The sequence below is a fragment of the Mirounga angustirostris genome, unplaced genomic scaffold (genome assembly GCF_029215605.1).
Source record: "Mirounga angustirostris isolate CCGP_5_RB_7025 unplaced genomic scaffold, mMirAng1.0.hap1 SCAF_6, whole genome shotgun sequence".
In the NCBI taxonomy this organism is placed as follows: Eukaryota; Metazoa; Chordata; class Mammalia; order Carnivora; family Phocidae; genus Mirounga; species Mirounga angustirostris.
The window spans coordinates 43,379,472-43,391,665 of NW_026991714.1; the positions used below are offsets into that span (position 1 = coordinate 43,379,472).

Genomic DNA, 12,194 nt, shown 5'->3' on the forward strand with positions numbered 1-12,194 from the left:
CCTTCATTTTTCCCTTCCTGCTATCTTCTCTCCCCCGCTCCTTTTTTTTTTTTTTTAACAATGTATTTGTTTCAGAGGTACAGGTCTGTGATTCATCAGTCTTAAACAGTTCACAGCGCTCACCATGGCACATACCCTCCCCAATATCCATCACCCAGCCACCCCATCCCTCCCACCCCCCACCACTCCAGCATCCCACAGTTTGTTTCCTGAGATTAAGAATTCCTCATATCAGTGAGATCATATGATACATGTTTTTCGCTGATTGACTTATTTCGCTTAGCATAATACCCTCTAGTTCCATCCATGTCGTTGCAAATGGCAAGATTTCAGGGTTTGTTTTTTTTTTTTGATGGTTGCATAATATTCCATTGTATAAATATATACCATATCTTCTTTATCCATTCATCTGTCGATGGACATCTAGGCTCTTTCCATAGTTTGGCTATTGTGGACATTGCTGCTATAAACATTGGGATGCACATACCCCTTCGGATCCCTACGTTTGTATCTTTGGGGCAAATACCCAGTAGTGCAATTGCTGGGTCGTACAGTAGCTCTATTTTCAACTTTTCAAGGAAGCTCCATACTGTTTTCCAGAGTGGCTGCACCAGCTTGCATTCCCACCAACAGTGTAGGAGGGTCCCCTTTCTCCACATCCTCACCAACATCTGTCATTTCCTGACTTGTTAATTTTAGCCATTCTGACTGGTCTGAAGTGGTATCTCATTGAGGTTTTGATTTGGATTTCCCTGATGCCGAGCAATGTTGAGCACTATTTCGTGTGAGTAGACTCATATCTTAAAACTGCTCTAGGACACATGAATTATCTTGGGCAAGTTATATTTTGCGTTTGTATCCTTTTCAAAATCTCATTCTATATATGTCCTTTAGATAACCTACTGTTGATCAGCTGATGACTCCTACCTATTTGCAGAGTCTCAGATCTGTATGTCCAACTGAGATTTCCTTGCGGAGCATCAGATCATATTAACAACTGCTTGCTGGACATACACTGCTGCTAGATACCCCATGGAAATAAAGAACTCAGCAGTTTTCCAGACTGAAGAAAACCACCTAATTCAACCTGTGACCTATTCTATACTCTATTCCCTGTTCAAGTATGTGTGGTTTTTTTGTTTTGTTTTGTTTTAATCATGGGAGTTTCAGCTACTTAATTGCCAAAGCCTTAATAAATTACCACATGTAGTTCGTTCTACTCCCAAAACACCTTCCAGTTGTGCTTTTATAAACCAACTACCTACTCTGTTCAGGCTGTCATTAACTTGGGTGTATAGTGATGCAACAGCCTCTTAACTGATCTTCCTGCTGGAAGTCCTGTCTACAATCCATTCTCCATACTACAGCCAGAGTAAACGTCCCCATCTAAAGCTAATACCACCGCCACCACCCACTCCTGGCCTAAACCAGTGATTCCTGCTCTTGCCTCAGTCCTCCTTACCAACCATACTGAACTTCTAGCCTTATCACTGGACCATGCTTTCTCTTGCCTTCATGTTGTGAAAACTTGTACCACAGAAAGTATAAATTGAATAATGCCTCGCTTAACTGGTACTCATTTCTCCAGTAACTTTAACTAGAAGTGAGAAATCAAAAGATGACTAAAATGGCTGAGAGAGATGTCAAATTACATTCTCTAAAGCTTGAAAACGACTTAGGCATAGTTCTAATAGTCTTTGAGTCTTTAGCTAAAAATCTAAGGAAGTGCCTGTGCAGATTTCTAGAACCCTTTGTGGCTGCCTCCTCTCTATTCTGCCCCACAAATCGTAGCTACCCTCCCTAAACCGGCCTCTGTCTCCCCAGCTCTGTGAGACTGCTTGTGCTCTGCTTCGTTCTCTCTTCCTCTGCCGTGATCTATCAAAGTGCCTCCACACAGAAAGGCAGGGTGGCTCATCTCATTTGTTCCCCTTAATTTGGTGATCACTGTTCTGCATTGTTTGATGCCTGAAAGCAGTTGATTCAGATATATACACACACACATATACGTATGTAGAGATACATAAAATGTGTATGGAGATAGCTTTTAAAAAATAGATCATTTGGTTTTCTAGTTTACATGGGAGTGGAGAGGAAAATCAACCATCAGACTATCATCACTGTAAGTGGAAGTCAACTTAAGATGATTTTGTCAGTCCATTATAACATCATATCCAGAAATCATTCCTTCAAAAGAATGATCAGATTTATGGAGCAGAAGGCCATATAGAGTATTTTTTGTGGCATATTAATACCTGGAGATTTCAACCAATGTGCTGTGTTTCTCAAGCATCCCTCTACAGTCTGCCTAAAACAGAATATTCAGTTTAAGGGATGTTGCAGCAGGTGCAAGATGACTGGAAAGTGTTTCCAAAACAAGAGCCAGTTGTACCCCTCTCCCATTCAGGAGATGAAAGGAGCTAGACACAGTATGGGGGAGAGAATGTGGAAAGAAAAAATATGTAGATCACCACACACATACGTTGGGGTTTGGAAATACAGTGGGAGTTGGCACCGACAAAATTGGGTCTGCCCTTCTAGAAATTTAGGCAGGGATGAAAACGGACCTGTTCTGTGATGGCATCTTCACTGTGTACTTAGAAGCTTGAAGATTATAGCAGTGACAACCCAACAGCTTTCTTTGGGGCTGAGGGTGATGTAGAAGGGAATTGTAAATTTCCTTTGGGCCCAGAGAGAGGCCGAAAAGTTAACTGGGGGAATAAGTTGATGTGCCATTTCCAGGAAGCCATGCTGAAGAGACTGTTGGCCCTGTGTTCTTTAGCAGCAGCTACAGTTTGATGGGATTTCCCATGCTCTGGAGCTGCACATAAAACCCTTGGGACATCACATGTACCAAAGGAACAGACCAGGAGAACATGAACAGTGTGTCAGTTTAGGGTCAGCACAGATGAGAAAGAGGACATCAACTGTGGCAAAGCCCATATTTGAAAGCCAGTTTCCCTGCCTCTGATTCTAGAAGCAGAATTGGGATCGTAGGGCAGTAAAGGACACTAGAAATGGAATTTTGAATTGCACTGGAACTGACAGGTTTTGGTTCTGACTAGAAATAAAATTCCTGAATTCCACTGGATTTACCCGAAAGATTGGCCAGAAGACAGGAAAGTTATTTAAAGTGTATTTGTGTGCCTTTGCTATTTGTGGACTGTCCCATTAGGTGTAGTGTAAAAGGTTTCTGACTCAGCCTCTTCCTTTTGGTCCCATGTTGAACTTGAGTTGGAAGAGGCGAGTCCGGTCTCAAAATGGAGGTAAGACCGCCGCCCGGTCACCCCCAGCCCAACTCTGGCCGTCGTCGCTGCTGCTGCCGGGGGGAGGAGGGCCATGATCCAAAGGAACCAGAGCAGTTGAGAAAACTGTTTACTGGTGGTTTGAGCTTTGAAACTACAGATGATAGTTTGAGAACATTTTGAAAAATGGGGTACACTTACAGATTGTGTGGTGATGAGAGACCCCCAAACAAAATGTTCCAGGGGTTTTGGTTTTGTGACTTACTCTTGTGTTGAAGAGGTGAATGCAGCAATGTGCCCGACCACACAAGGTTGATGGGCGTGTAGTGGAACCAAAGAGAACTGTTTCTAGAGAGGATTCGGTAAGGCCTGGTGCCCATCTAACAGTGAAGAAAGTTTTTGTTGGTGGTATTAAAAGAAGACACAGAAGAATATAATTTGAGAGACTACTTTGAAAAGTATGGCAAGACTGAACCATAGAAGTTATGGAAGACAGTGGAAAAAAGAGAGGATTTGCTTTTGTAACTTTTGATGATCATGATACAGTTGATAAAGTTGTTGTTCAGAAATACCACACTATTAATGGGCATAATTGTGAAGTGAAAAAAGCCCTTTCTAAACAAATGCAGTCTGCTGGATCACAAAGAGGTTGTGGAGGTGGATCTGGCAACTACATGGGTCATGGAGGAAACTGGAGGTGGTGGTAACTTTGGCCGTGGTGGAAACTTCGGTGGAAGAGGAGGCTATGGTGGCGGAGGTGGTGGCAGCAGAGGTAGTAATGGAGGAGGTGATGGATATAATGGATTTGGAGGTGATGGTGGCAACTATGGTGGTGGTCCTGGATATAGTAGTAGAGGAGGCTATGGTGGTGGTGGACCAGGATGTGGAAACCAAGGAGGCGGATATGGAGGTGGTGGTGGAGGATATGATGGTTACAATGAAGGAGGAAATTTTGGAGGTGGTAACTGGTGGTGGTGGGAACTACATTGATTTTGGAAATTACAGTGGACAACAGCAATCAAATTATGGACCCATGAAGGGGGGCAGTTTTGGTGGAAGAAGCTCGGGCAGTCCCTATGGTGGTGGTTATGGATCTGGTGGTGGAAGTGGTGGATGTGGTAGCAGAAGGTTCTAAAAAAAATTCAGAAGAAAAGGGCTACAGTTCTTAGCAGGAGAGAGCGAGGAGTTGTCAGGAAAGCTGCAGGTTACATTGAGACAGTCGTCCCAAATGCATTAGAGGGACTGTAAAAATCTGCCACAGAAGGAACGATGATCCGTAGTCAGAAAAGTTACTGCAGCTTAAACAGGAAACCCTTCTTGTTCAGGACTGTCATAGCCACAGTTTGCAAAAAGTGCAGCTATTGATTAATGCAATGTAATGTCAATTAGATGTACATTCCTGAGGTCTTTTATCTGATGTAGCTTTGTCTTTTTCTTTTTCTTTTCATTACATTAGGTATATTGCCCTGTAAATTGTGGTAGTGGTACCAGGAATAAAAAATTAAGGAATTTTTAACTTTTCAATATTTGTGTAGTTCAGTTTTTCTACATTTTAGTACAGAAACTAACAAAATGCAGTTTTGAAGGTGTTTCCTTGTTAGTTAACAAGAAGATCATTGTTAATTACTATTTTGTATGAATTTTGCTAAAGTTAACTGTAAAGAAACACCTGCTGACTTGCAGTTTAAGGGGAATCTGTTCTCCGCATTTCCAAACCATGAAATGAATGGGCTCTGACATGTGGAGAGAATAGATATTTGTATGTTTGCAATGTGTGTTTTAGATAAATAGAATTGGGTATTTAAATTAGCATATTTGTGAATTTAATAGCATTAAGATTTACCTTCAAATGAAAAAATCTCAAAATTCCAAAAAAAAAAAAAGTTTCTGATTCATGTGGGTAAAATTTACTATTGAATCTTTCAGAGCTAACTGAGGTTATCAGATGACTTTAGTGATGATTTAGCTTTTAGTAAAGAATCTACTTCCTGGGAACGAATTAGGGTGGCAAACTGGAACAAATTGGTCACCCTAGTATTACTGTTAATGGGTGATCAGTCAGGAATTTCTAAACTTTGAAATTGCGTATTTCCTTCAAACCTAGAAATATAAGTATAGAGGCAATAAAGGAAATTGTCTACGTAATTCAGTGTTTAACACTTCTGACTTTGGTAAACCTATATTTAAACCTATATTTAAAACCTATATGTAAAAATGTAAAATAACTATAGTGATTATTTTTAATATTTTAGTAATTCAAATGAAAATTTATAGTCTTTAATAGGAAGGGGGCGCCTGGGTGGCTCAGTCGGTTAAGCGTCTGCCTTCGGCTCAGGTCATGATCCCAGGGTCCTGGGATCGAGCCCCGCATCGGGCTCCCTGCTCAGTGGGAAGCCTGCTTCTCCCTCTCCCACTCCCCCTGCTTGTGTTCCCTCTCTCGCTGTGTCTCTCTCTCTCTCAAATAAAATCTTTAAAAAAATAATAATAAATTAAATAAAATAATAGGAAGGGCGCCTGGGTAGCTCAGTTGGTTAAGCGACTGCCTTCGGCTCAGATCATGATCCTGGAGTCCCGGGATCGAGTCCCACATCGGGCTCCCTGCTCAGCTGGGGGTCTGCTTCCCCCTCTGCCCTCTTCCCTCTCGTGCTGTCTCTCATTCTCTCTCTCTCAAGTAAATAAATAAAATTAAAATTAAATAAAATAATAGGAAATACAGTAAGATTTGGTTAACCTTCTGATCTAAGTAAAATTTAAGTTTTTTCAGCATTAGTAATAGTTTTGAGCATTTTCAAAGTAACCTAGTATTTCTAATGATACCTGTCAATGGCTTCAGAATTTTATTGGTAAGTGAAGGAAATGTGCATCTTATGCTGCCGCAAAATCTGAAATCACCAAAAAATTTGTATTGTCATAATGTTTGGTATTAAAATACTGAGTTACAAAGTTGCCTGAGTTTTCTACGGAACAAATCAGAGTGTTCTCTAGAAAAAGCAACATATTTTGTTAAAAGACAACTTTGAGGTTTCAGTTGAACAATAATATGTGAAAGGAAACTTAAATGTTATCCAAATCCGTGGTCATAGGCTTCTGTGGACTGAGAGGCTCCTTTGAGAATATGATGAAAGCTGTAGACCGTCCACCAAAAGGCAGGTACACAAAATTTTTCTGACTTAAAATCTCAGTAATTCACAGACTCTTGACACCTGTCTTATATATTCCAGTTTAAGAACACCTGATTTGGTTCAATCACTGAAAGTATAGTATATTTACATAGTTTTCTCATTTTTCACTTTAATACTTTGGAAGAATTAGACCTGTCCTCAAATGCAATGCTTTCTGTAACTCTTCAGTCTAGAAGATAACACATATGCACTTTGGGACAGATATCTTACCAAGAATGGCCACTTGATCCTATAATCAGAGCAACTTTTCTTTGCCCTGTGCTGCCAGAGGAGTGTCTTTGTCTTTTGATCTGTAGCCACCTGCCATTTCACTGCTTCTACTTCATAAACTGACAACAGGCGCTAGCATTGTGGGTCCCATTCTGCTCTTCAGCTGAGGCTCTACCCTAGCTGCTGCTGGCGTGGTAATGGAACAAAGGAAGTCTCCACTCCCACTGCCAGTCTCTTACGAAAAGCAAAAAGGGATTCAAATTCATCCCTTTTCATTCCACATTGCAGGCCACTCTTCTAATCTTGATTTGTCCAGTCTACACCTTCAGAATCCTAACCTTTTCATCCCCAGCAACTGTGATGAGATATCCTTAAAAGCCCTGGACTGTAAATCTTATTTCCGTTTTTAGCATAGGCAGAGAGCCACTGGTATCATTCTTTACAACTAAGTTATTACTTGGATTGCACAGACAGTGTGGGATGTAATGTTCCTAAGACCCAGAGCCTATACTCTCTTAAGAAACTTAACGTCTCGTAGGAAAGCCAGTTATGTGCACAAAAGGGAAGGGCGGAGCAGAAATACGGAACCTTCCCTCCTTTAGGTTCTAAATTAGAGTCTCTTAAATGGATACAAGCTATGCATTGGGTAGTTGTCCTGGTGGAGGAAACTTTTTCAATCCCATTTGAGGAACAGACTTAGGATTTGTCTTCCCTTGACCTAGAAAATTGGTTAAGATAAATGGTAGACTAATGCCCCCCACCAAAGATGTCCACATCTAATCCCCAGAACCTGTGAACACACACCTTACATGGCAAAAGGAACTTTGCAGATGTCATTAAAGTTGAGGACTTTGAGATGAGGAAATTATCCTGGGTTATCCAGGTGGGCTATATCTAATCACATGAGTCCTTAAAAGTGGAAGAGTGGGTCAGGGCAGTGAGACAAGAAGAGGCAGGAGAAATTCAAAGCAGGAGAGGGACTCAATGCCTCTGAAAATGGAGGAAGGAAGCCATAACCCAGGGAATGTAGTTGGCCTTCAGCTGACAGCCATCAAGGAAACCTCTCAATCCTACAACTGCAGAAAGTAACCCTGCCAGCCACCCAAATGCACAGGAAAGAAAGTTCCTGTCAACACCTTGAATTTAGCCCCGTGGGACCCATGTCAGAATTCAACCTACAGAACTGTCAGATAATAAATTGGTGTTAAACCTTTAAATTTGTCATTTGTTACACTGTAGGGGAAAGTAGAGATGGGAAGGTGAAGGAGAAAACTTTGTCGAAGACCAAATTTCTTAGAAAATCTAAAAAATGCTTTTACGTGCTTGAGAGACATGAGAATAGGAAAAACAAAGAACAAAACCTACTCTGAAGTGGGCCTGGAAAAGAGAAATTGGTTGGAAACCAATGGCAGCAACACGTAAAAGGCAGATGACCGATGAGTGAGCAGTGTGCTCAGGAAAAGCTCTTGCTCTTTTTGCTGACTCTCAAAAGATCCTTTGTCCATCACCTCTTCCTGAAGCCAGAAACAGGAAAATCCCTCCTCTTACAGCTCATTTAATTCATTGTAGAAAGACTGTTCTTGTTAAAGCCTCCATGACAATACCTGAAATTATCTCATGTAACCCAGTTAATAGGACCTTGTGTAAAAAAAATTAATGAAAAGGCTGTTGATGAAACTGAAGAACAACCATGCCTTATTAGACTCTCAACCTCAAGAGATTCTCTATGGCAACACAGGGTCACCTTCGAAGTTACAGATAACATGAAATAAAAGTCAAATTGAGGAAGGAAAATAAGTGTGTGAGCCTGAGTGCTTATTTCCTTTTATATACAAAATCAAAAATAAAATACAATATAAGTTCTGCTTTGTGAAAAAGACCATTAGTTATATCTTAGGAAATGAACCCCCTATTTTAGAGGACACATACCCATCCAATTTAAAGATAACTCTTAAAAAAATAAAGTTAATTCCTAGCTTCAGTTGCAGTTAGGTGGAGCCACGTAATTAGATTCTAGTGGGAGGGAAGCATGTAAGTTGGAACAATGTGTGTAACTTTGTAGAAAGGTCCTATCCCTTCTGATGCATGGTTGGAATTTAAACAATGGCTTGAGCTATTGCTCAATTGCTATCTTGGCCCATGTGGTGATTTTGAATGGAAACCATATAATGGTAAGACAAGATAGACATTTGAATTTTTTTAAAGATTTTATTAATATTTGAGAGCACAAGTGGGGAAGGGCAGAGAGAGAAGCAGACTGCTGAGCAGGGAGCCTGATGCAGGGCTTGATCCTAGGACCCCAGGATCATGACCTGAGCCGAGGCAGACACTTAGCCAACTGAGCCACCCAGGCGCCCCAGACATCTGAATTTCTAACATGGAACACCTACCTACCAACTCTACACTGAGTACCAACATGCATTATCTATTAACCCTATACTTTAGATTACCTCTGGACTTACTGAATATGAGGAAGAAATATATTTCTTTTTTTTTTTTAAGATATTTGAGAGTGAGTGGGAGAGAGAGAAGGAGCAGGGGGAGAGGGAGATGCAACAGACTCTGCTGAGGAGGGAGCCCAGTGTGGAGCTGGATCCCAGGATTCTGGGATCATGACCTGAGCCGAAGGCAGACACTTAACCAACTGAGCCATCCAGGCACCCCTATGTTTCTATATTCTTTACTTCTTTTATTTTGGATTTCCTTATTTGCTGCAGTTGAACCTGATTCTATATAATATATAGTGAGTGCTATAGTGCTGTCTTATTCCAGTCCTAGCACAGATAAATAGGTGAATCAGGAATTGGCTATAAACCTGTTTTCTATTATCTACATAGAACACCTAATGCTTATTGGACTAGGAGTATCAAAAACAATGTTTAAAACCACATTTGCTTTAGAATTAAGTAGTGATGTTGGTGGTACCTATATACTAAAAATATACTAAATACTGTTAAATTATATACTTTAAAAGGGTGAATTTTATGGTGTGTGAATTATATCTCAAAACTTACTTTAAAAAGTTAAAATGAATCATCCAATGAAAGCATTCAAATGTTTAAATATTTTTTAATTAAATAGGTTTTGAATTTAATTAAAACTACCATTTCTGTGGGATATGAGAATTATTTACTAAACAAATCTCTGAAATATAAAACATTAACATAAATCCAGATGCTTTAACTTGTGACTATCCTGATATCCCCCTTCAAGTTTGCTTCTATTTTATTGTTGTTCATCTCCAGGTTCAGATTCTGCATTACCCTAGAGAGCATACTGTCATCTTTTTTATCCCCTGAAGCTGCCCCTTTGTTGAGGGCTTCCTCTGCTACAATAAAATATTGTTCAGTTGGTTGAAGAATGCTTACACCATAGCCATTGTTGTTGTAAATATGATTATTAGTCATCTTCAATTTTGGTGCTGGAAGAACCTGTTAAATTATTCAAGGAAATTAGTTTTTCAATAATTTCTATAAAAATATGAACTGTAGAATTTATTCTTAGGTTTACATGTTTCTTTAAAACAACTGAATCTGTTTTGAGCAAGCGATATTTTCCTCACACTGATTACTGTAATAATAACCAAGGAAATCTCTAGTGTTGAAATATTAAATGAAGTTTTCAATTTATTTTATACAACAATATCTCATGAAGCTTTTAATGTAACAAATATGAAAATAATTTCAGATATCAAAAATGATAAATTTTGAAATAAAGTAATTTCAAATAATTATATGTAACCTAGAATTCTAGGGAAAAACTTCATTACATACATCTAGAGAGGGACCTAGAAGAGTAGAACTAATAGAAGTAGAAAGGAATGGGAAGGCATTTCACTTACAAATTATTGTTGTTGTAATTGGTTATTTTAATTGCCTAGCTTAAATTATTTTATAAACTTAGAAAGTAAGACTTAAATATTTCATAATATATTATTATTTGCTTTACTTTCCAAAACGTATTATAGATCTGCCCAATGAAAAATCTAGAACATTTTTATAAAAGCAAAACTATCCACTTTATCAAAGTTATCTGCTAAAATTTAAGTTGAAACTATTAAATTAGAAAGCTAAACTTGTTTTATATCAGCCTTCATTTAAACCATATTTTAATTATCTCTACTATTCTTTTCCAAATCAGTAACATTTAGACTAGACTTTGTCTAGAAGTAATTTTTTTAGTTATTTTTGTGATAATTATTCATAATTCTTATAACAACTGTATATTAAGAAATATGAAAATACCTTCATATTAACTCCACCTAAGGTGCTTTTTGAATTGTCACTGGTTCTGAGGTTATTACAGTGATGAATTTCATTTCTTTCTAAAATGGCTATGCTCCCAGGATACAGTTCAACACCAGCACCCTGTAAATTAAAAGCAAATAGAACAATCTCAAAACACACATGTACCTCTCCAAAATTTTCTTTAGATTTAAAACTTGTAATTCTATTTTAGCAGTCTCAACACACTAAGTTACACAAAAATATGATAATTCATGTAATGATTTATTGTAGAGATTATGTTTAAAAACATTGAAAACTAGTATTATCTGTGTTAGAAGATCATTGGGCCTAGAAGGAGGGTTGAGGTCACACAGTCTCATTGAGTCACATTGCTCTCCCACCCAAATGAAATCTCTAGAAGGGAGCCAAAAATCTCTTTAAGCAGTTCTTTCAATTGTTATAAAAATTAATTTATATATATTGTAAATCCCTCAATGCTGCTAATGTTTACTTCCTCAGTTTAGTGGAAATTAAGTCATTCTATTAAAAAAAAGAGTCCTATTATTTTCATCCTTTATTCTTTCTTTTCATTCAATTTTCCAGTATTTTAATACTCTTTGTGATTGTTATCTGAAGATCCAAACTCATTTCTTTTTAAGTAGACAAGTTAACTGACTCATCCGTTTTGTAGCCACCAATTCCTAGATTTTAAAAAAAATCACATTTAAAGCCAGTAATTCTTTACTTTGGACTTAACTTAGTTCATTTTTCCTATGTGTGCTATGACACTCTGTACTTGTCCTCATTTTATCAGTTTCTAAGCTTGATTATAACTCAATTCAAAGATGAAGTAATTGTTATCCTTTGCATATTAAGATCACTCAAAGTTATTTATTGTCATATAAAGCTGTTTTTATAAAATGAAATACCTGGGCACCAGTTATTTCACTGTCTGTAATTGTCAAAGCAGCCCCCGTAAGAACACACACTCCTGTTCCTTCACATTTTAATATACAGTTTTCTAGAGTCATGTGACCAGACTCCACCACCACAATACCATCAACTGTCCCTTGTTGTATCAAAGATAGATGCATTAGCTTCACATTATCAGCTTTAGACACCACGAAACTGTCATGAGAAGGTTCAGAAGTAATCATAATTTCCTCTCTCTTTCCAATTCCTGATTCATGGAGAAAAACATGATTAAATCAGTAATCCCAAAGTTTAAAGTTCTTTAGTGATTCAATAATACTGTTTTTCTTTTCACATTTTTAATAAGTAATATATGTAATTACTTAATTATATAATCTTTTGTCCATATTTTGATGCATGAG

The 12,194-nt window shown here is 38.2% G+C and overlaps 1 protein-coding gene and 1 pseudogene across 1 annotated transcript in view; one reads left to right on the forward strand and one right to left on the reverse strand.

Annotated features, from left to right (window-relative positions):
* The first annotated feature begins 133 nt into the window (after positions 1-133).
* On the forward strand, positions 134-9,056 carry LOC123846154 (heterogeneous nuclear ribonucleoprotein A3-like; annotated as a pseudogene).
* Positions 9,057-9,623: 567 nt separating this feature from the next.
* The window catches only part of SHCBP1L (SHC binding and spindle associated 1 like), a 40,781-nt gene continuing 38,210 nt past the window's right edge, over positions 9,624-12,194 (reverse strand). The window contains exons 8-10 of the mRNA XM_045877282.3: positions 11,790-12,040; positions 10,879-11,001; positions 9,624-10,065 (exon numbers count right to left, since the gene is read on the reverse strand). Coding sequence (XP_045733238.2) covers positions 9,814-10,065; positions 10,879-11,001; positions 11,790-12,040 — 626 coding nt within the window. The 3' untranslated portion in view covers positions 9,624-9,813. The remainder of the gene's footprint in view (positions 10,066-10,878; positions 11,002-11,789; positions 12,041-12,194) is intronic.